At 37.7% G+C, this 22,558-nt stretch overlaps 1 protein-coding gene across 5 annotated transcripts in view; it reads left to right on the top strand.

Moving 5' to 3' along the window:
- Positions 1-22,558, top strand: part of plxna2 (plexin A2) — a 209,177-nt gene that overhangs the window by 90,094 nt on the left and 96,525 nt on the right. Inside the window, exon 5 of one of the 5 annotated variants that reach the window (XM_058762510.1) lies at positions 12,378-12,600. The exons of the other annotated variants lie outside the window; for them this stretch is intronic. Coding sequence (XP_058618493.1) covers positions 12,378-12,386 — 9 coding nt within the window. The 3' untranslated portion in view covers positions 12,387-12,600. Of the gene's footprint in view, positions 1-12,377; positions 12,601-22,558 lie in introns of those variants that run through there. 5 annotated transcript variants of the gene reach the window in all.

The following is a 22,558-nucleotide window of genomic DNA, read 5'->3' on the forward strand; positions in this document are numbered from 1 at the left end:
TTGACTCGTACCTCATTTTGCAAAAGCAGCAAACAAAAACTGAATATACTGTAGTTTATGCATTTATCCTTATTCCATGTACTTTCATTGTAAATGCAGTTCTTTGCAAACTGAGGGACAAGTCCAAATGTACTTGTAATTAGGGTGGGGGGCGGGGGGTTAAGTTAAAGTTATTTTATTTATTAAATATGAGTTTTAGACCATCGGTGTGAGGACAATCTTGTAAAGTGAGGACATTTTGGCCGGTCCTCACTTTCTGGGACCCCTTTAAAGGCCTGTTTGAGGGTCAAGACTTGGTTTTAGGGGTCAGGTTATAATTGGGTAAAGGGTAGGTTTAGGGTAAGGGTTTGGGTGAGGCACTTAGTTCTGATGGGTAGGGTTAGGGTAAGGAGCTAGAGATTGCATTGTGTCAATGTATGTCCTCACAAAGATAGCTATACATAGTTAGGGTTAGGTGTGTGTGTGTGTGTGTGAGAGAGAGAATCTCTTCACTTGCATTTAACAGTCTTTAGGGAATAGTATTCACTGAAACCTCAAAAGATTCGTCTCTCTCACACAGTAATTTAGACCGATCCCGCTGTAAAAGAGCCATCAGCATGTTCCATCATTTCTTCACCCTCTTTTGTCCTGTTTTAAGTGTTTCAGGTGATTAATTCAATATTACAGCTTATTAAACAGCTGTGTTGAGAGGCATCGCTGGGCTCTTTCAATCTGACTCGGGCTCAATTGCTCTCTGAGGTATTTCTCTTCATAATGCCTGCCGTATCTTCTGTGAGTAGTGTTAATATTCAGGATGCAGGTGTGAGACGTTCACTTGTTGGGCTGAGAGGAACAAAAAATGGTGCTAAAGACCGGATGGCCTCAGTCACCCCAGCGCACTGCTGTTTGAGGAATCAGTTGGCGTAGCCACGCTTCACACTTCACAGAGCAGCAGGATTACCATTCACCTTTCAGCACAAGCTCTTATGCTAGCAGGAAACAGAGCCGCCATGGCGGAGTGGAGCTCACCGTGGTCACGTATTGGGTGTAATTTAATGAAAACAGAGCCAAAATGGCTGAACTAGGGCAGTTTTTGCAGTTCCATGGGGGTGTGTGGTATTGTCTGTATGTTCACTGGCTAAGAGGAGTCAAAATAGCAGAGTGAAGGCTCTGTCATGCTATCATTCAGAAAAAAGGACAAGGACAGTGATGGTTTCAAACGGTTTGATATATACTATTATGGTCATTGACCATAATATGTAATAACATCACATTTTATATAGCTGAAGTATTGAACAATAATATTTGCAAAAGAAAGAAAGAAAAAAAAAACAATTATATATGCATTTAAGTTAGCACTAAATCACAGCAAAAATGTCTAAAATGTTCAAATAAGCAGAAATGATTGGTACTAAACGATGGACCAATTTAATAAAATGTTTAAAAAATGTACCAATATAATATAACTTTATAATATAATATTTAATATACCTAAAATTTTGACCAATTATTTTGGATGCCCAATATTGAAATTCTGGGAGATAACAAAAAGCCAATAGTTATTTTCATGTTATGGCCAATAACCATTAAATGGCCAGAAAATCTACTAATTTGTCAAATAAAATAAATAAATAAAAGTAAAAATAAAAAAATCTGTTTGGATGCTGAAGTGGACTTAGAATCACAGCTTTGTAATGTATAGTGTAAAATATAGAAATTTATTATTTATATACCTTTTTTTTTTTTAATTTGCCAAAAAAATATTAAAAACTACATTTTAAGTATATAAACTAATTTCCATAATCTTTCTGTCTAAAATGTAAAAATACGTGAAACAACTGATGATGGTCATTTTTAAACAAATTTATTTCACTGTCTTCACTGACATCATTTAGATATAAAGTTATATTTTTGTATATATATATATATATATATATATATATATATATACTTTGCCATGATTCAGTCAGTCTGGTGATGGATAAAATCCAGTCCCATCCTGTCTTATTTCCTTCGAATTATTCTGGAATATGTAAATGTATCGTATTATGGAACTCAAATGTGTTGCAAATGTTGTTCTATGTTGTCATAACAAGGGTTATAAGGTCTATGGTCATTTGCGCTTGTGAGTGTATCTGTGTGCGATTGATGTGAAGAGTACTGTACAGATGGATGTGTGGGTACAGATACACAGATTACAAATTTACATACATGCACACATGCATCAGACGCCGATGGATTTGCATTTAGCATTCAAGCATGCTCAAACCAGCATGTAATCTTGCTTTATGCAGAAAGACACGCACAAACACATTCCATTTTTACCCACAAACGCTTCACGCCACCTCATTTCCCATTCGGCATCTATAATTCTTCTCTATGATGCCGTATATCGTGCGTTTCCTCAAAGACTCACATAAATACAGCTCATTCCAAATGCATAGCCATCCCTCACTAGAACACAAATAGATTTCAAACGGATTGCCTCTCACTGACATAGAGAAATACACACATACGCACATTCATAGACTTCGGGGCCCATTGTCTCAGTCTATATGTGCGAATGCCATGTTAATGGTCCGTAGTTATTGGTTAGAGCAACACAGTGGAACTGAAAGACAAATGAGCTCCAGACAAGATGTGTCCACAACCAGAGCAGTCAAAAACACAGGTTATGTCAGTCGTGTTTACCGAACGTCTGTGAAGGGCTTGAAAGAAAGAGCTTTCAGAGCAGAGCAGGAGCGTCTGCAGTCTTAGATCACGCAGGCGGTGAGATGGTGTCCTTTCTGTGGTAATTCATAGTCTTGTGATAAAGTGCTTTGGCTGTTTGGCTGGGAAAGGGAGCCAGAGGCTAACAGCTACGAAAGGTCAGAGCTGTTTCAGCTGATAACAGCTTTACAGAGACAGAGGGAGAGAGCGGCGGGCGAGGGAAACAAAAAGGGAGTCGTTGAAAGAGACATGGAGACTTAGCAATGTCATGCACATTTGCAAAATGTGTGTCAAAGACAGCTTCAAAAATATCTCATCTAGGTTTTACATTCCTGCCGACTGCAAACAGTCTTTACTTGTCACCTCTCTGCCAAACTGATGGCACACGAGTGGGAGTCTGACGATCTGTGAGCTGCATAGACAGCATCCTAACCAGAAGAAAACCTCATAAAGGACTGAACTGCTGCACTTATAGGCAATCTATCTATTGTTTTAATTCAGTTCAATTCAATTCAGTTTGCTTTATTGGCATGACAAAAGCACACATATGATGTCACTTTGTATGTGGATCGGCTGTTAGCATGAAACTGGTTCCACGACAAAAAGCCAATAGGATTTTTCCATAGGCTTTTGGATTATCGTAAAAAATAAGCTCTGTGTTCAATCATAGTTCATGAAACTTACACCATCAAGATAATCTTCACAAAATTTTGAAGTCTAAATAAAAGTGCCAGAACTTAAAAGCTAAACTTAGGCTATAAACGAACTACAGCACCACGGTCGCTCGCCTTCAACGTCACCACCACCGCGCTCCCAACAACTGTTTCAAACTTATTTTTTACGTGTTCAGTGAAAAGTATTTACTCTATATATGAATTTTATTCCACGCTACACGAACCATTTCATATAAACTAACTAAAACTGAAATGAGATATTAGTAATAAATAGTATAGTGAATAAATGAAATAATCATAACTAAAGGACATTAGAAAGCACGTATTTCTGTACATTTCGAAATAAGGTGCATTAAAAGTCAATAAATCCTTGATTAATATGAATATTTCAATTAAAAACGTATCCCCACGTACTATTCAATAAAATTCTAGTGCATTTAATCTATTAAATAACAGCAGAGTGAGCGAGTTTTTGGATATGGTAAGATTAAACTTATTTTTGTGAATAAATTACCACATTTCAGCTATCATTTTGCACACAAAATGTTATTTTATCCTTGCTTCTAGGAAATCATCAATCTATATGCTTTCTAATAGCTTCATGTGGCCGTAAACATTTAATTTTAACGTGGCTTTAAGCACTATGCATCATTAAAGTTTAACTTTAACCACGTAAAGCCGGTAAATGTGGTGTTTACATGAAATAATCGTACGAGTTTACCTTATGGTACAAACCCAGAGTCTCCATGTCAGTAGGAAAGCAATAAAACGAGCATCTTCCATTCGAAAACGTGTGTTGCATTTCGGGGCAAAGCAAAAAAACATTGTCGAACAAAAATATAAAATGTGGGAAACTATTCATTGGTTATTCTACAATTAATTGGATTACAAATTATACTACAACTGGAAAATACTGTAAACTGATAAACTGTTCAGCATGATGACGTTAAATGTTTCCGACAGCGCCTGTAGTCCCATTTAGCAACTTGTTAGCAACCGTCTTTTTTAAGAAACGTAACGGTTTAAAAAAAATCGCGAGTGGGTGTAACTGGTGTGTTTTATGTCGTAGAATAAAACGTGAAAGTATCTTGAGCCTGTGTGAACCACGGACCTTTCCAAAATCCCATTCAAAAAACCCATTGACTCTGGGAAGATGGAACCGGAAGTGCTAAAATGCACTCGCTTCCGGGTTTTTGCCTACAAAGTGACATCATAGTTCCACCACTCTATTTGGAACAATATAGCAATTGAAATAACGTTTGAACAAGTAATATTAAAAGGATGACATTAAAACATATGATACATGTATGATATAGTAAAGGTTGTGTAACAAGATTATTTATGTATTATTTAACTGAGTTAGCCATATATTTACTGGATATTGGTTTCTTGGCTGTGGCTGTCCCTCAGGAGTTGGCAGGCTGCTATAAATCTTGCCGCTATATTTGCGCATTCAGATTTTTCACCAAGAATGAAGGAGAGTTTTTCAGTTGGGCTGCAATTATTAAATTGGGGAAATATTTTGTTTATTTTGGGATAGTAGTGGTTTCTGATGTTTTAGGGAACTCTGTGAGGAAGTGCAGCTCTCTTTCGATCTCTCCCAGACTGCAGTGGGAGCAGATTCTCTCCTCACGGGAGAGCCATATCTGTCTGCACCGGCCCGTCTCTACGGCCAGACTGTGCTCGCTGTGCTCTACAACAGATCTGTAGTTCTATCTATCTATCTATCTATCTATCTATCTACAGTATATATCTATCTATCTATCGTTCTATCGTTCTATCTATCGTTCTATCTATCGTTCTATCGATCGTTCTGTCTATCTATCGGTCTGTCTGTCTGTCTGTCTGTCTTTCTATCTATCTATCTATCTATCTATCTATCTATCTATCTATCTATCTATCTATCTATCCTTAAGTAGTCTAAGTATAATATTTATTGTATATACACATAATAGATAGATAAATTAGATAGATTTTATCTGGATAGATGTATAATATGTGTGCAATGTAGTATAGTGTTGTTTTTTTGTGTTATTATAATGTATTTTAGATATTACATAAAGTGAACTATAAATAAAACTATCATGTAAATATTACAATGTGCATAGTATATACAGATATATTTGGTAAAATTGTTGTACATTTTATTCACATTGTTCAGTATTGAAGAAAATACAATGCATGTGAAATATATCTGCCATTTTGGACGAACTTGTGGCGTGAGCTCACTAGGGTTTGGAACAGTGCTTGTGTGTCATCTGTGCGACCTCACACAATCAAATGAGGCCTGAGCACTTGGGACAAGCAAAGCCACACCTGCTGCCATATGCAAATCCAACACATGTAACCAACTCCGCTCACTCTCATCGAAGCGTGTAAACCAAACCCTTATGCAAACTGTGAGGAGGAAAGACATATTGCCTTGCAAGTTTATTTGACTTACCTTTTTGCATATCAGCACACGAAACTCCAAAACAAAGACTTTTTGGTGTGGTGAGACTTTTTTTATGTGGTGTTCAGCGCTTTCTGTTTTCTGTTTCTATCCACTACAAATCTATAAATAGCACATTTTGCTCTAAATTTAATTGAAAGATCTGATGCGGATAACTAAAATGTCATAACAATGTGCCAGTTATTGTTCAATCAGGCTGGAGAGGGCTTGAGAATAGATTGGCAGTGTTTTGATTGGTCGTTTAATCAGTTGCACAATAAAATTGTTATTAACTCCCACCACATTAGTGGTGAGCAAATCACAATTAATCATTTATTCATTTAATTATCAGTGCCGCTAAGGCCATGGGTCAAAATCGGCAAGCACTCGTTCACAGCACTGAAAGCATCGCTTCAAAAACACGTAATATGATGTGAACATGTCTGTTGAAATATTTTTATTTTCTGAACATGCGTTATGAGTCATCAATGGCATCCAGAAGAGATGTAAAGCTTTGCACAGTAGTTTGATTTCATGAATTGGCCTTAAAAACCCAGCTCAAGATTTTTCATTGTCTATCCCACACCAACTATTAAGAGTGGCGTGAAATTTACGTTGGTGTGACTAATGTGGAGAAGCTTGTAAATGTGAAGTGTCGACTTTCACAACCAAACCCGATTCTCTGCATATGCTGCTGTCAGTCATATAGTGAGAAACGTTTAGGTTGAACTTGAGAATCCAAGATCTGCTTCTTCCCCTCGACCCCTACTCTCGCCTCCCCACCCCTGCTCATAAAAGCAACGCAACCGAGATCATCAACCAAATAAAGGAGCCTCCGTATTTCTGCCCTGGCAATTTCTCTCCCAAGTGCTCAGCTGTGAAATTTAAAATCCATGCATGGCTTCCCTTTTCCCCATCTTGAAGAACCAGATTATTTGCTCTGTCTTTTTGCATAGCCTTAGCCTCCTTTGGCGCACACACATACTGTACCTCGAATCATATGCATGTATTTACCATTTTGATCTCTCACTCACTCACACACACACGCTCGCACAGAAGGACATTCTGGGCCTGTGCTACCTTTGTTCAGGAAATGTAGGAAATGAACTGTGTGGTTATCAAACGCAGGGAAATGGGATTTTTCACCCGGAGTGAGATTGTTTAGAGCCTCTCTCCTCTCTTCCACAGTCCATTCCAGCTGGCTCCTAAAATAACACTCTCCTTCCATTATCCAGCTGAAGATTGTCGACTCAGAAATCATTTCCGCGTTCGGCACTGGCATAACTAAAATTAGAGCCATCGCAAATGGAGGCATTTATGATTGAATGTTACATTTCTATTCCGAAAAAAAAATGTAGTTTGACATTTAGGGGATGGCGTATTGATCTTGAAGCATTGATAATTCCAATGTCCAGTGGGGATGTAACAATATTATCAATATCGTGGTATCACGATAGCAAAACTGTCTAGTTATTATCGTGGTCATAATAGGTCACAAAACTCAGTTTGCGAACGTGCAAAATGCACTTTTGCATGCTCAAAATATGAGCTTTCACGCTCAGAATTGTGGTAGAGATCTAACCCCATATCGCTGCGCGTTTTAAAGCAAAGCGCAAACTTAGTTCAGGCGATCAGCTCTTGATCCGGTGTTTTCCGCGCCTCAAAATGGCTCCATTCACAGTGAATGAATGCAGTGAACTCATTTATTGCACATGCTGTGAGTTTAGCGCGCGTTTGGGAATGCAACAGCCACCAGTTAGGCTTTATTTTCGCAACAGATGATTACAGCATTTCACTAGTAATTTCCCTACTGTAGTGTAAAGCAAAAATAATATACCTATGAAATAATCATTTTCATTTATTTTACAGTGCAATTGTTTTACAATTACTGTCACTGTTGTCAGTATTACTATTATATTTTAATTTGTTTGGCTTCCTAAAACACCAGTGGGAATGTAATTTAGACTGAGACAGTATACCACAAATAAAAAGAGGGTTGAGTCCCCTTTAAAGTTCAGGTACAAGTCAATTTACTGACTTTGTTTTGACTTGTTAAATTTACTTATGTTTTCTTAGTTAAGAACATGGGTTGGAGCTCTTAATTTTGAACTCTCAAAGTGCATTAGATAGAATAATTTAACTTTAAACTGAACAAAATTGTCTTTTTTTCCAATTCTTCATTTGTCTTTTTTAAATATCGCAATAAATATTGTATCTTGGATTTCATATCGGGATATTATCATATCGTGAGATTTTGATATGGTTACATCCCTAATGTCCAGTACTGTTTTTTTTAAACTATTAATATTTTGATGTAGATTGAATTCATGCAAATCACTAGCTTTAAATAAAAAAAAATTCATTGTATACATTAGTGATTAAAAATCTTATTGAATGTGTATCCCTAGCTTCGAAGTGAAAAAAATATACTGTTAGCAAATACTTCTGAGCCTCCAGGTTCATCTTAATGTGCAGAAATGCAAAAAAAAAAAAAAAGGTACTAAAGGTAAAATAAATTTATTTAAATTAAAAGTTGTTAAAAGACATTTATTTATGATAGTACTTTATATTAAACTGAGGGGGAAAAAATTGAGAAAAAATAGTATCAACCAGTCCTATTAACATTTTTGATTTTGCTTCATTTATGCAAATGTTCAAATGTCAACTAACTGAAGTCCTGTCTGTGCAGATAGTGCCCCCCAGAAATCATATCTATCCTCTGATTTACGCTCAGTGCCTTTGGAGTCTTTTGTTTGTCTTTGTTTGGTTTGAACTGCCCCTCATACTGCATGCAGATTGAGTTGGCCGACAGCCACTGGTTTCTCTGTGTGTGTGGTGCTCTGTAAATGTGTGCGCATGTGTCTGGATGTCAGCGTTTGGGTGACTGTAGCGTGGTTAGGGGGATGGGGGTGTATATGATGAAAGGGCTAACAGGAAATCAACAGAGCAGAGGATGTGATTAATGAGAACAAAGCAGCATTAATATTCACTTAACAGAAGTGCGCGCACTCAGCTCTTGATTCTCATACACAATGCACAGGAAGAGACCTGGAGCCTGGAATTCTGTTTTACTTTAGTCTGTATAACAAGCTTGACCTAACAATGAGATAAACTGAGGAATTATGCCCAAAGTTCGGGCAAATTTGAAAATAAAAAAGTGCCTTCTCGGCCTCAGATGCCCCTAGCATTTTCATGACCTCTGGTCACCCTGTGAAAGTGCAGCTGCTCTTGCTAAAAAATGGGAACAAGGAGAGTGTCTTGACCAGCGACCTCCGTCTCCCCTCTATCCACCAATCACTGTCATTCATGCTGCCCTGGACAAAGACTTAGATTAACTGTAGCTGCCATGGTAATTGACGGGGAAGAATGAAAATCTTCCTTCTTTTAAGCATAACGAATGAGAAATGAGATCCATTGTATTCATAAGAAATTGGAGCAGTCCAGCTTATCCAAAGTAGGTATCACATATCTCTGTTTACATCACAGTAGACATATAATAACATGTCAAGTTATATAAATAAACAATGTATTATGTAGAAACCTGAATTAATCATGAACATGTATATTTTCTTGTGTTGTCTAGCAATTAATCGCATCCAAAATAAAAGATTGTTTACATAATATGTGTGTGTACTGTGTATATTTATGTATATATAAATGCACACACACATGTATATATTTTTAAAAATATGTCGTATTTATATGTAAAATATTTTATTTACATATATTATAAATTAGATATAAATATTGAAATATATATACATGTAGATATTTTTAAAATATATACATGTATGTGTGTGTGTTTATATGTACGTAATAAATATACACAGTACACACGCATATATTATGTAAATGTAAACTTTTATTTTGGATGCAAATAATTGCGATTAATCGTTGACGTTAAATGTGACAGCACTAATATTTTCCAAAATGTATATTTTCATTTGTATTTTCTGTTTAATGATTTTAAAATGTTTTATATGTCTTGTAGTTTTCTTTCACTTCATTAAAGCATTTTGAATTACCACTGTGTATGAAATATGATAGATTAGCCTAGATTAATTAATGCTCTAAAAATTTTAGTTTATCGTTGTTTCGCCATGATAGACATTCACCTCAAAGTTAAATAAAAAATTAAAAGACTGCTAATCTCACTGTTTATATATATATATATATATATATATATATATATATATATAGTTTTACTTTTATACAAATTCAAATTCTCTCTCTCTAAAATATATTTTACTGGTGATTTACACTTTCCACTTCATGAAATCAGCCCTTGTGTTTATATGGACGACAGGGCTTGGACAATGCTAGTCTGTGACACCTGATAACAAAAGGTCGTTGACGCCACATAGAGGCCTTTACGACTGCCTGACATCTGCAGGCCATTAAACGAACAGTGATGAGCTGCTAGCATGTGCATTTTGCTTAAGTCGATCATTCTTCTTGATTAACCATCACAGCTTGCTAGTATACTATCTTCCTAGCACAATGGCAGAGCTGATTGATACGATATTGCTTGTTATTTCAGATTTTTAGGGGGTCACTGCTTGCACGAGAGAAAGTACAGGTGGGGAGAATCAATTCCAATGATAGGGTGCACGTTTGAGTGTCAGCCTGATGGCTTCACTTGCTATTGACAGAGGGACAGATCAGGATAAATGCCCCTGTCGATACATCCTGCGTCCAGCGTTATTGATGAAGCTATTTAGCGGACTCATTCAGTGAAAGCTGGTTCCAATCTCACACTCTCTCCGGACACCTGAAGGCTTTACGCCTGAATGCTGCGTATATTGCGGTCTTTGGGTCAGCGGCTGACCTGGCACAGTGTATCAAACTGCCAGGGTCAACCTAAAGGTCAATTGTATATGGTCACCATTGCAAGATACACCTTTGAGACTAGAACGAAACCTTGGGGTGGAGCACGAAATGCATCCTTTCCTCTCGCATTAATGCATCGCTAATTGACTTAAGCGAGGATTTGCACTAATCAGGTTTGGTGCACAGGAACCATTGGCCAGTCCTAACCTCATTATTTGATAGCAAAACTGTTGTCAGCCCCCATCAAGTGTTTAATTAAAATACGCATCGCCTTGAAGGTGCTTTCTCTTGCTCTCCATCCCTCCTCCTTTCTGCCCCCAGCGGCAGCTGTGCTGTCAATAAATAATTTGCTCCGCGGCACAGTGAACTATCGCTGCCTGTTGTTCAGCCGAGAATTTGGGCTCTTTAGGTGAAAGGTCTTTGTTCTTGTTAGTAAACAACCTGGTTGCACCCTACGCCGGCCTCTGACCCGTCAGGCTAGTGCTAGATTTAGTACAGCGTACGGAGACAAGCCAGTGTCACGATGGGTGTTATTAGTAGAGGGTAGGCGCTAGCGGCGCTGGTTGTACCTGCTGAATGCTTGTCACTGTCTCACAGGCCTCTAGGGGGCTTTCAGTGCGGTGTTGATTTAATAGTCTCAAATGAGGTGGTGGATACCTGAGATCTGCTTGCGTGGCTTGTTTAGGGGCCGTTGGGTGCCTTGTTAAGAGAGCGGTGGCTCTGCGGGGGCGCAGGATAACACGGCTAGTAAGCAGAGAGCAGCAGAGGTAAGAAGGTACATTCGACTTTGCAATCTTTCTGTTGTGCATCAATCTCGAGTCGGACCACCCAATGAGAAATGTCGATAGCGTAAAACGGCTTGACAAGCATTAGCGGTGATGAGTGGCTGAACACGTTCCCTGCTGCTTTGTGAAAAACATGGTCAAAAGAGTGCTGGAAAAGTTCAAATGATCTATGAAAGAGCAACCTCAGCGATCGATTGAAATTAAAGCAAACTGTTTTGACTCCTATTTCAGGAGTGTCTAATTTATTTCTGTTTTATTGCCAGATTTTTAAGAGCTTCTCGGATATAAGGAGTCAAAACTGTTAATTTGGTTTTGTCTTGTCTTCAGCTCTAAAGGACAATTTTTGTTGTTTTCTTTTTCATAGCTCAATGATTAATTCTGATTTTCAGCAATGTTTCATTTAAGTAGCAACTTAGGAGAAGTGAAAAAATTAGTCAAATGAAACGAGATCAGATACAAATGTATCAAAACTGATAGGTCAATTGTGATTGCCTGCAATGTTTTATTTAAATGTCAACTTTGTCAACAATTGAGTCACTATAGCTTTCAAAAAGTGACTTCTGAGAAATAAATCTTCCTAGAGTTTAAAGCAACACATGAGATCTCTCATGCATCTCTCACTACTTTCTCAGTTTTAAGTCCTTACATCTCAGAATTATCACATTTCTGTCTTTTTTTCTTTCTTAAGGAGTTTTAGAAGTACTGAAAGAGAAATTTCTAAGCAAAACATCTGTCTAGAGATCTCAAAATTATTTCATTTGTATTTGATTTTTTTGAGTTTTAGAAGCATCTGAGGCAGTTAATACTTACACTAAACATAAGGATCACATTCAATTTTCCAGAGCTTGAAAGAGCAATTAAAGCAAGCCAAGAAAGTGATCTTCCATGCGTCTTAAAATTCTAAATTTCTTATATCCCAGAAAGACATCATGTACTGTATCACTTGTGTCTGTTTTTATTTCTTTGAAGGAACTTTAGGAGAGACGACTGAAACCAGCTTGTTATTTTCCCCCAGAGTCGCTGAAACTTACACAGTTGTGTACAGGAACTTTTCTGCGACTTTCAAGTGACTGTGCTGTTGTCTCAGGGATCAGACGTGAAGATGGCAAGATAATACCATCTGCAATTAAAATGTTCTAGCATATCAACACTCATTCTAGCTGTCAGCGCATGACTGCATAATGTCGTAGCTTTTGTGCACACCCCACCACACCAAGGGGTCTCCCTAGCATCCGTCACATCACTAATAGTGCCGCTTCAGTCTCCTAATTGCAGGCTTTAATTGCAATAATTATTTACAAGCCTAATTAAACAAAAAGGAGTCTCATTGAGAAGTGACTTCCAGTTCAAGTAATCAGGCTCAGTTCTGTCAAGAAATGCTGCTAGCATGTTATCATTAGCGCTAGCTGTCTAATTGACGAAGACAGTGTTGTGTGTCTCTCTTTGTCTTTTTCTCTCACTGTCTAAGAGACAGAACATGCAGAAATGACTTCGTTCCCTGTCGGCGTGGCGGAACACAACAACTGTATCTTTCTCTAAATATCTCAAGGCATCTTTTTCCCCGAGGGATTTGAGGCAACTTGAAGGCAAATAACATTAGTTGATGCTTTTAGGGGTAGTTTTGTTGTTTAGATGCACATTTGTAGGGTTTTATGAGGGTTTATTATGCTAATGTTTATTTGCATGCAACTTTGGGCTATTCTAGAAGATGATATTGAAGATAATGAGTGTAATGTCTCTGTATGCTCCTCTTTGTTTTGCTAATGCATTCTAGGTATCTCTTAGAGAAGTTAAGTTTGTTGTTGGCTATTGTTGTTGGATAACTAGTTTTGTCCTGTTTGCAAAGTCTGCTTGCTGTAGAGTAAGATGGTAAACAAGATTATGATTATTATTTGTCTGTATCTTTGTTTTGCTAATGCATTTCAAGTGCCACTACAGTATATAACTTTTAGCCAAACTTCTCTCTGAGAGGATAATAAATGTGTTGTTGGATATCAAGATAATACGATTGTTAGCTTCTTGGCTAACTGATAATTGTAGCTATTTACTACGACATTTCCATCTCTCTTTAAAAACAGGTTGTTATATTTCCATCCTTATTTGTTTTTATTTTTTTCTTCAAGGCAGAACTTCAGTTTCTAGAGCCACCATATTGAGTGTTGGGATTGAACTTAGAGCAGACTGTCACTGTTTACATTTTACACTATGCTAATTTTTGATTTATTTAAAAAAAATATTTTATGGCTGATTTCTGTGTAAATCCCACTTTGTTTCGCTAATGCTATTGTAGTACATCTATATTTATAGAGTATAATAAATTTGTTGTCGGCCACCAATACGATTGTTAGCTTCTTGGCTAACTGATGATTGTAGCTATTTACTACAGCATCCATCTCTTATTAGAAACAGGTTGATATATTTTCGTTTTACGTTTTTGTTTTTTCATTTTACGTTTACAGGTTGATCATTTTCATTTCATGTTTTACATTACTGTATGTCTAAATGCTAATTCTTGATTTGTGTACAACTATTGCCTTATTTTAAAAGCTCTAGGGCCAGTTTTACTAAACAGAGCAAATTAGCGTGAGAGCGCAATTCCATTGGACATTGTCCAGTGGACATTTCTGCTGGTGATTTACTAACAAAATGTAAAATAAAGAACACAAACGCAACATATAATTTACTTATTGACCAACGCAATATACCAAGTGCAGCACAAATTAGCGTAGTCACAAATAAAGAATAAAGAAATAAAGAAGCCACAGTACGTTGAAAAAAACCGAAAGCTAAAAAATGAAGGCTTTCTAGAAGTTTTGATAGACCTGGTATTGCGTGACTCCTAGTTGAGGGTTCCAAGGCGTCTTTTATTTCCTGAAGCAAATTAAAAATAACATGGCTTGTCAAACGATATGTTCGGATAATGTGTTCTTCTAGCATTCCAAATAAATTAATACGTGTGGAAAAAATCATCTCCTTTCTACTACGCACTTCTGTTCTCTGCGGTGCCTCCTCCTATCAACAACAATCGCAGCCATTTCAAGTGCAAAATAGTTTAAGACATACTTTTTTTGGACGTAAAAATAATGGTGCAAATACCAGTAATTTGATGAGCGCAAACATTAGTAAATCTTGTTGTGTGATTCATTTAAATACTCTTCTCCCATAAATTTTGCGTCTGAAAAGGAAACTCCTACAAATGCATATTCAATAAGGTCAGGTGCAAAATAGACTCATTCCCAAGGAACATTTGCTAAACGTATGATGCATATGGCACACAAAAGTGGAAACACTCCAGGAGTTTCAAAGTCGTCGTTGGATTGGTTGACTTATACAGCATTTCTGGGAGACGTGTGTGTCGTGTTTTTTAATGTTCCGCCTAGAAACAAAGAGGCCGTGACACCAAAAAGAAAAAAGAAGAAAGAGTTTCCCTCACGAAAGAAGAAAGCCGTCGTGTTTACAACTGTTCGACAAACGCTTATCAGTATCAAATAAACACTGGATTTTCAAAACTATGTGAAATATTTAAATTTCGCAGCATAGAATCTTTAAAATACATTCGAGAGTTTTACACACCAGTTTGTTATTGTGACGACATTTCCACGACCGAAAACGTGACGCTGAACGAAATTAACTGTGATTGGTTGTTTGACATCTCGGTCAAATGGCCTCATGGGCGGGCCTTGGCCAATGAAAGCTACCATAGATTTCAGACCTTCAGTCGTCAGTCTGGCTACGTGAGACTAGGTGCAAAAATAACTGTGTCCATGCCTTTTCAGCGCTAATTCATCACTGGACATCTTTAGTAAAGCCTGACAGTACTATTTTAACGCCAAACGACAGTTTGCGCTGGCGCAAGCTGCTAATAAAACTGGCCCAATATAAAAATTATGACTAATTTTTTTGTTTTTTTATACGTCCCTTTTTGATTTGCTAACGCATTTCTAGTACATCTATAAATATATATTTATAGAGTAAAGTAAATTTGTTCTCAGCTACCAAGATAATATGATTGTTAGCATCTTGGCTAACTCATAATGGACTCGTCCTGGTACAGAAGCTGTTGACTTCACCATTTCCATCTCTCTTTCAAAACAGGTTCTTTGTATTTCCGTCCTCATTTGGCTTGATCTGGTGCCTGGCAGCGATTCCAAGATACTTCTCATTAATCGAGTCCAAGCTTTTTAAAGCCTTGGCTTCGCAGATACCGGAATAACAAAACCCCTGTCCTTCTTTTATCGATTACATCTGCCCGAATTTGAGTGGAGTCTCAGGCTGTGCCAGCCCATAATGGAGATGAGTGTACCTCTCCCACTGTGTCTGCGTGCTTCCAGACAGATCCTGTCAATGTATCCCTGCTGAATGTCGCAATGGGCCCAGCGCTCCCCCTCTTGTTTTGTGGTGAGAGGCTGTAGATGAAGCCCCCTGTAGATCGAGCGTTCCCCCCCCCTCCGAGCACCTCTGCAGGTTTAGCTGCCAGTCCCGGGCAAGTCTGGGGTGAAGCCCACCCCCGCCTGCCATCCCACCAATGTGGTCCCTGCCAGAGCTGCATATGCTCTTTGTCTGGGTTGCTAATGGCTCAGATGCAACCGTAAACACCCTGCACGGCGTGAGGTGATTGTTTTCCTGGGTTACACAGCGGTAGTGGCAGGTTCTGCCTTTTCGGGGTACCGCATGTGTCGGAAGAGCGGCTCTGCTGTCTGTCCAACCACGGCGTTGCCGGCCAACAGTGAAAAGAATCAATCTAGCGGCCCTGCATCTGTCCTCCTGTGAAGATCATTTTGAGAGAGCTGTCAGCGCTAGCCGAACTGATGGATGCATCTTGCGCGTTTCGTGTTTGTGTCATTTAGTCTTTAGGGAGACATGCGCTCGGTTTCTTATGAGCTAATGCCACCACACACCTCCCGTTAGCGGTCTTTGATATGTTAATAATACTCCTATGCTCTCGGACTCACTTAATAAGGCCGGGTTTCGCATCGTCAGGTTTCCCATCTCCGCTCCATGACCTGCTCTCCAGAGTTAGATGTGTAGGTTATTGACAGAAGCGCTGTCTTCAATTATATCTGTTTAGTGTGTGTGATGCGCTGTGCATTAGCATCACGCTTATAATACTAATGCAGCAAGCGTATGCTGCCTCCGCCGAGCGAGTGATGGATGTCAGTCTCGAATGGTGCGCTGGCTCGATGCTGACAGAACTCAACAGGGAGCAGGAGGCACACCGGTGGGCGATACACGCCAGAGACAGTGATGAATGTTGGGAAGGAAATATCATAAAGGATTGAATGAAGATTGCCCCCAGACCTGGAAGGATTTCTGAGGCTTATGAAGTATTATTTTTCGTTGCAGGTGTGCACCAGACACAAGACTGGTTTAGTAATTTATAATTTTAGATCCTGGGGTGGTGTTTAAGGCCCTGGGCCCTCCATATTTTTGGCAATAATAATAATAATAAATCAAATATATAATATTTATTCAATTATTTATAATGTATTATTATTAATAATCAAGAAAATCAATAATAATAATAATTGCTGTTGTTCGTATTATTATTATTATTAATATTATTATTAATGTATTTTATGTATTCATTTTATTTATTGTTAATAATAATAAATAAAATTAATGAATACATGATTATTTATTTATTTAGAATATGTATTTTTACTAGTAACATTTTTCATTTTACTTTTTTCTTTTTTTTTTACCTCATTTACAACTTTCTTTTTCTTTTCTTATCTTTTCTAGCACAATTTAGCAAGGTTTATGATTAAAACATAAACCTTGAAACAAAAATTTCCAGTGGGAAATTAATAATAATAATAATAATAATAAGGTTTAAGTCGATTATTTAACAAAAATTATATAACAAAAATTTCCAGTGGGAAATTAATAATAATAATAATAATAATAAGGTTTAAGTCGATTATTTTGTGCTTTTTAAATTCCAATTTTTTACATTTGGTTCTCCCAAATCTTGAATATTTAGTGGCGATTTTGATGGGCACCAAAATAATTGAATGAGATTCGTCTCTGAAGGAACAGGCATAGAGAATGACAGGCAGTAAGCACCTAATACAAGCAAACTGTATGCTAAAACCATAAGATAAAGAAATACGTTTCGTATTAGCTATAAGCCCGAAGCTCAAATAAGCTTAAAGTGATTGGTGCAGATCCATCCAGTCAAAAAAAAAAAAGAGCCACATTTGCCTCTCGCTGTGCTGACTGGATGTACAAAATGAGACCCAAAGACAGCCGAGGCTCATTACCGGAATATTTCCATGACTTCCTCTTCGACAGTGTCACAGAAGGGTACTGTCAGAGCGGCTGGATTAAATGAGGCGAATGGAACAGCGTGTGTTTGCTTTCACGTTTTTTTCCCATTATTTCTTGCGGTAGTGTTTTAGGGTTCCTTCACTAGAGCTCATCTACCTCCTCCTTTGCTGTCCTGGAGGAGGGAAAGAAATTGGGACATGTCTCTATCATATCACCATCTCATGATCTGTTGAGTGAATCGGAGGATGGGGGCATCAGTTGCGTCCATGCGGTTCTGCTAAATTGGTTTTTTCGCAGGTCCACAGTGAGCTCACGGCTGAGTGGAAGAGGCTTGTTTATGATACGACTGGTACCAGACTGGGCCACCTGAGCCATCACGGTGTTTCCCCCCTTCTCCCCAAACCTCGGCCAGCCAATCACGCTGAGCGTACGCCTGCAGAGCAGCCAAGAGAGCAGTGGGGTGCAGCCAAACCCGCCATCTGTATATACACACGCATGCAACACACAAACACACACGCTAGAGATTTCCACAAATGTGGAGGGGGGCAATTGGTAAACAAAGAGCCAGGAGAAGGGGCATAAACCACGACACACACACAACAAACACACGGTTTGTGCTGAAATCAGGAGTGGAATTTTGATGCCTTTTGTCTTCCACAAACAAAAGAAGCCCTCATGCAGTCACACTCTCACTTTGACATTCTCACTCTCTAATTTCACATAATCAAACCTGGATTATTATGCAGCCCCGGGGTCAGAGCGACCCACTGTCTGGCTGCTTTCTTGAAATCAATAAGGCCCTATCATCTCCCCTGCTGATATACACCACTGCTTGCACACGTGTGTGTGTGTGTGTGAGGGAGACGCAGCCCTCAGCCTGTTGCTCTGAGCTTTGACAGCTGAATTATTCACTCCTCAGACAGTAGCTCAGCCTCTGCCTGCTGTCAGTTCGAACTGAATTATCAGTTTAGACTGCTGCTCTGGGATCTGGCTTTAATACTAGCTGCTATTGTGTTATATTAAAACCTCTCCATCTTTTGTCCAGCACAATCAATGGTAATCTCATCAGCAAAATTGCAGGTGAAAATGTTAGTTAACATTTTCATTCTGATTTTTATTTATTTATTTTTTTTTTTAGATGCAAATTAAAATTGATTTTAATAAAACTAAGAATGTTTTTTTATTCTGAATCAATTTCTCTGTATTTGAAATTAATCTCTATGATATTTAATTATTATTTGTAAAGTAATTAAAATGTAATAGTCAGGATTTGACCACATATGGTTAAATATATAATTTTTAATTACTATCAAAAACAACAACAAAAAATACCATACAAACTAAAGCAAACGAATAACAAAATAATTTAATAAAAATAAATAAGGAAAAAAAGCCCTTTTTTAAAATGCACTAATATTATGTTTAAAATGTAGTTTTGTGTCATTGAGTATAAATAGATTTTATATTTAATGTTATGTATGATTTAATAATAATGATATATGAGTGTGTGTGTGTGTGTGTGTGAGTGGTATTTCAAGTATTACTTTATATAATACAACATTATATAAAGTCTAGATAGATACATAGATACATAGATACATAGATCCATTGATTGATCTACACAAAAAATGGATAATACATAATATAGATTTAAAAATACTAGAAAAAGGCAAAACATTTCTTAACAGTGTATCTGGTATTTTTGAAAGTGTGCTAATGATATGTTTACAGTATTGTGTCTGAATGTGCTACAGATAATTACTTTATAAAATGTTAATTTAAAAAATTTAATAAATTTAAATTTAAAACTAAAACTAAACATTTTTAAGAATTCATCTGCTTTTCAGTGTGCACTAACAATATTCTATTTGATTCCTAAAGTATTGTTCTGTGAGTGAATGTGGTGTTAGATGGAGCAGGAGGCATATGCTGCTAATCACATTTGTAGGTCTCATCAGTTAGCTTATCTGACAGTTGGGTTTTGACCGGGACCATGAGCTAAAGCCCCCTACCTAGAGACTGATAGAAGAAGTTCAAGACCTGTGCCCGCCTTGCACATTGTAGAGGAGGTGTCAGGGGCTAATTGACAGGCTGACGGACAGACAGGTTACAGGGCTTTACTGGCATCTCCCCGAGGGGGCTCCGAGCGCGCCCAGCAGCTGCGCCCGGGTGCTGTGCTCCACGAAAGAGGCAAACGTGGGCCGCCTGTGCATCTTCCTCTCATTAGTGTCACAGTATGCGGATACCACTGTTGTCAGGTGAGGCAGTGTGGATCACTATTTTGTCAGCTCTGACAGAGATTTTGTACATATGCCCATGCGAGTCATGAAGTATGGTTGAATAATGTGGCAAAAACACACACACACACACACACACACACACACACATACGGCCCTCTCCTCATCGGCCCCTGTGAGAGGATTTCAGTCATACATTATTGATGTACTCACTCTCTATCGACTGGCTGCAGTTTCCAGCTCCGTATCTCAGGTCCAGTCTACCTCTCTATTATTTCAATCGTCCTTTGTCTCTATCGCTCTCTGTCTCGCTAACCCTTTTACAGCCCACGTGCGTTTCCTGTAAACTCTGCCCCGTTCCCTGAAAGCATGTGTGTTTTTTGTGTGAAATCTGACTTTCTACAACTGTTAACAAAATGCATTAAACAGAATAATTCAACCAAAAATGAAAATAATATCATCATTTACTCACCCTCAAGTTGTTCCAAATAAGCTGCTATTTTGAAAATATAAAAAATATATTTTTAAAGTTTATTTTATTTTATATTGTTTTTATTTTTTTATTTTTTATTTTTTTTTTATTCATTTTTTATTTTATTTTATACTATGAAAGTCAGTGGTGTTGGTTTAGACCCCATTGACTTTCATTGTATGGACAAAATCTCTTCAAAATATCTTTATTTGTTTGTGTGTTTCATAGAAGAAAGTAAGTCATATAGGTTTGAAATAACACAAGTGTGAGTAAATGGTGATAGAATATTCATTTTTCAGTGAGCCATCTGTTTAATAAAGGTGTTTCTGTCTCTATAAATTTTGTTTAAATAGGAAGTTGTGACTGTAGTAAGCCAAATGCTAGCTAGCTAAACCTTAAAGGGGTCATATGACGATGCTAAAAATAACATTATTTTGTGTATTTGGTGTAATGCAATGTTTACGTGGTTTAAGGTTCAAAAAACACATTATTTTCCACATACCGTACATTATTGTTGCTTCTCTCTGCCCCGCCTTTCTAAAACGCGTTGATTTTTACAAAGCTCATCGTTCTGAAAAGCACTGTGTGCTCTGATTGGCCAGCTATCCAGTGCATTGTGATTGGCCAAATACTTCAAACGTGTAATGGAAATGTTACAGCCATTATCATATTTGGAAACACACGACATGGTGTTGGCGGCAACAATACTACAGCGAGAATAAAAGTTCCTTCTTTCTTTGCATAAACATTTGGGCAGTGTTAAGCAAATCTTCGAACACAGTGACGTAGATATGTGGGGCCGTGTTTAAATGAGGCGTTTTAGGAAGGCGTGGACGAGTCTTAACTTTTATAAAGAGTATCTTTTTGGGTTTGAGACTTTAGTCTTTGCAACTTTACTGATCTTATATATGCACAAACAGCTTGTAACAATCCAAAGACAAAGGAAAACTTGAAATCATATCATATGAGCCCTTTAAGCATTTTAAGCACAGAAATTCAATTAAAACATTTGTTACCTGAGTTGTAAAGCTGACTGAATCATGTTTTTGAGGTAGGACTACTTTTCTAGGTGTGTATACTGTGCGTTTCCAACTTAGCATGAGTTTTGTGACGCTTTCAGAAGCCTTTTATAGCAGTCTTGCATAGCCCCTCTGGTACCAAAGCATCGAGATGCTTCAGTCGAGCTAAATCTACACGTTCAGGCCAAATCCGTTACACAAATAGCTCTGATGGGAAAGAAACGGTTCGGTGAGGAGGCTCAGAGCTCTGTTCAAACATGAAGGTTAAGAGCCCTCACATTTCATCTAAAACACAATCAGACTGGATGCCTCACTCAGAAATGACCATCGATTTTCGGCTAACAACTATCTAATGCGTTTTGAAATCCGGAAACAGTCTAAGGCTAAGCTAATGCTTCCTTTGATCAGGCGGTTAGTTGTTTTATTGCAATGTAATATTGTTAGCAAGCTAGCTAGGAGGTTGTCTCATTTTGATTTATGTGTATTTTTCTGTCGGACAGTAAAAACTCCACATGACATTTAGGTTCGGAGTGGAGAGGGATTTCAAAGGTCACCTCATGAGCACACATGCTGCGCTTGTGCTATTCTGCTGTGTCTAGATTTTATTCGTAAAACATGTTTCATGTTTTTCTGATGAAAATGGTATTGCCTTTCTGTGCTGATCTCCAGCATGATGCTAGGGTGCTTGTTAGCTCATTGCTTTGATAATCTGAATTAGCGTGTTTTTAGGTGATTGCTATGTGGTAGAGGACTATGAAGTACAACACTTGGGATCCGGAATTAAAAATCTGATTGTTTTTCTGCATTTTCTGGGAATTGATTTTGACAAATAACTTTTAAAATAAAATTTAAATTTAAATACAGACCTACTTTGAGCTATGAAGTTGATAATTGATGGTATATGATGGTTATATGTTTCTGATGGCTTTTTTGAAGCCATCAATCCGCATTATTTAAACTTATTTTTGAAATAATTGTGTTCGACAGCAGAATTCTTGGTAAAATACTACATACCCCATGATTCCACAAATAAATCTCCACCGATCACAGTCAGTTTCCTTATGCTCTCAAACAAAAGTGTTTGTATCCATAATATCATTTTTTTGGAAAAAAAACAAAAAACGTCAAGTATATTGTTTCTCTAAATCAGTG

Source organism: Onychostoma macrolepis, chromosome 23, assembly GCF_012432095.1.
Source record: "Onychostoma macrolepis isolate SWU-2019 chromosome 23, ASM1243209v1, whole genome shotgun sequence".
NCBI classification, from domain to species: domain Eukaryota; kingdom Metazoa; phylum Chordata; class Actinopteri; order Cypriniformes; family Cyprinidae; genus Onychostoma; species Onychostoma macrolepis.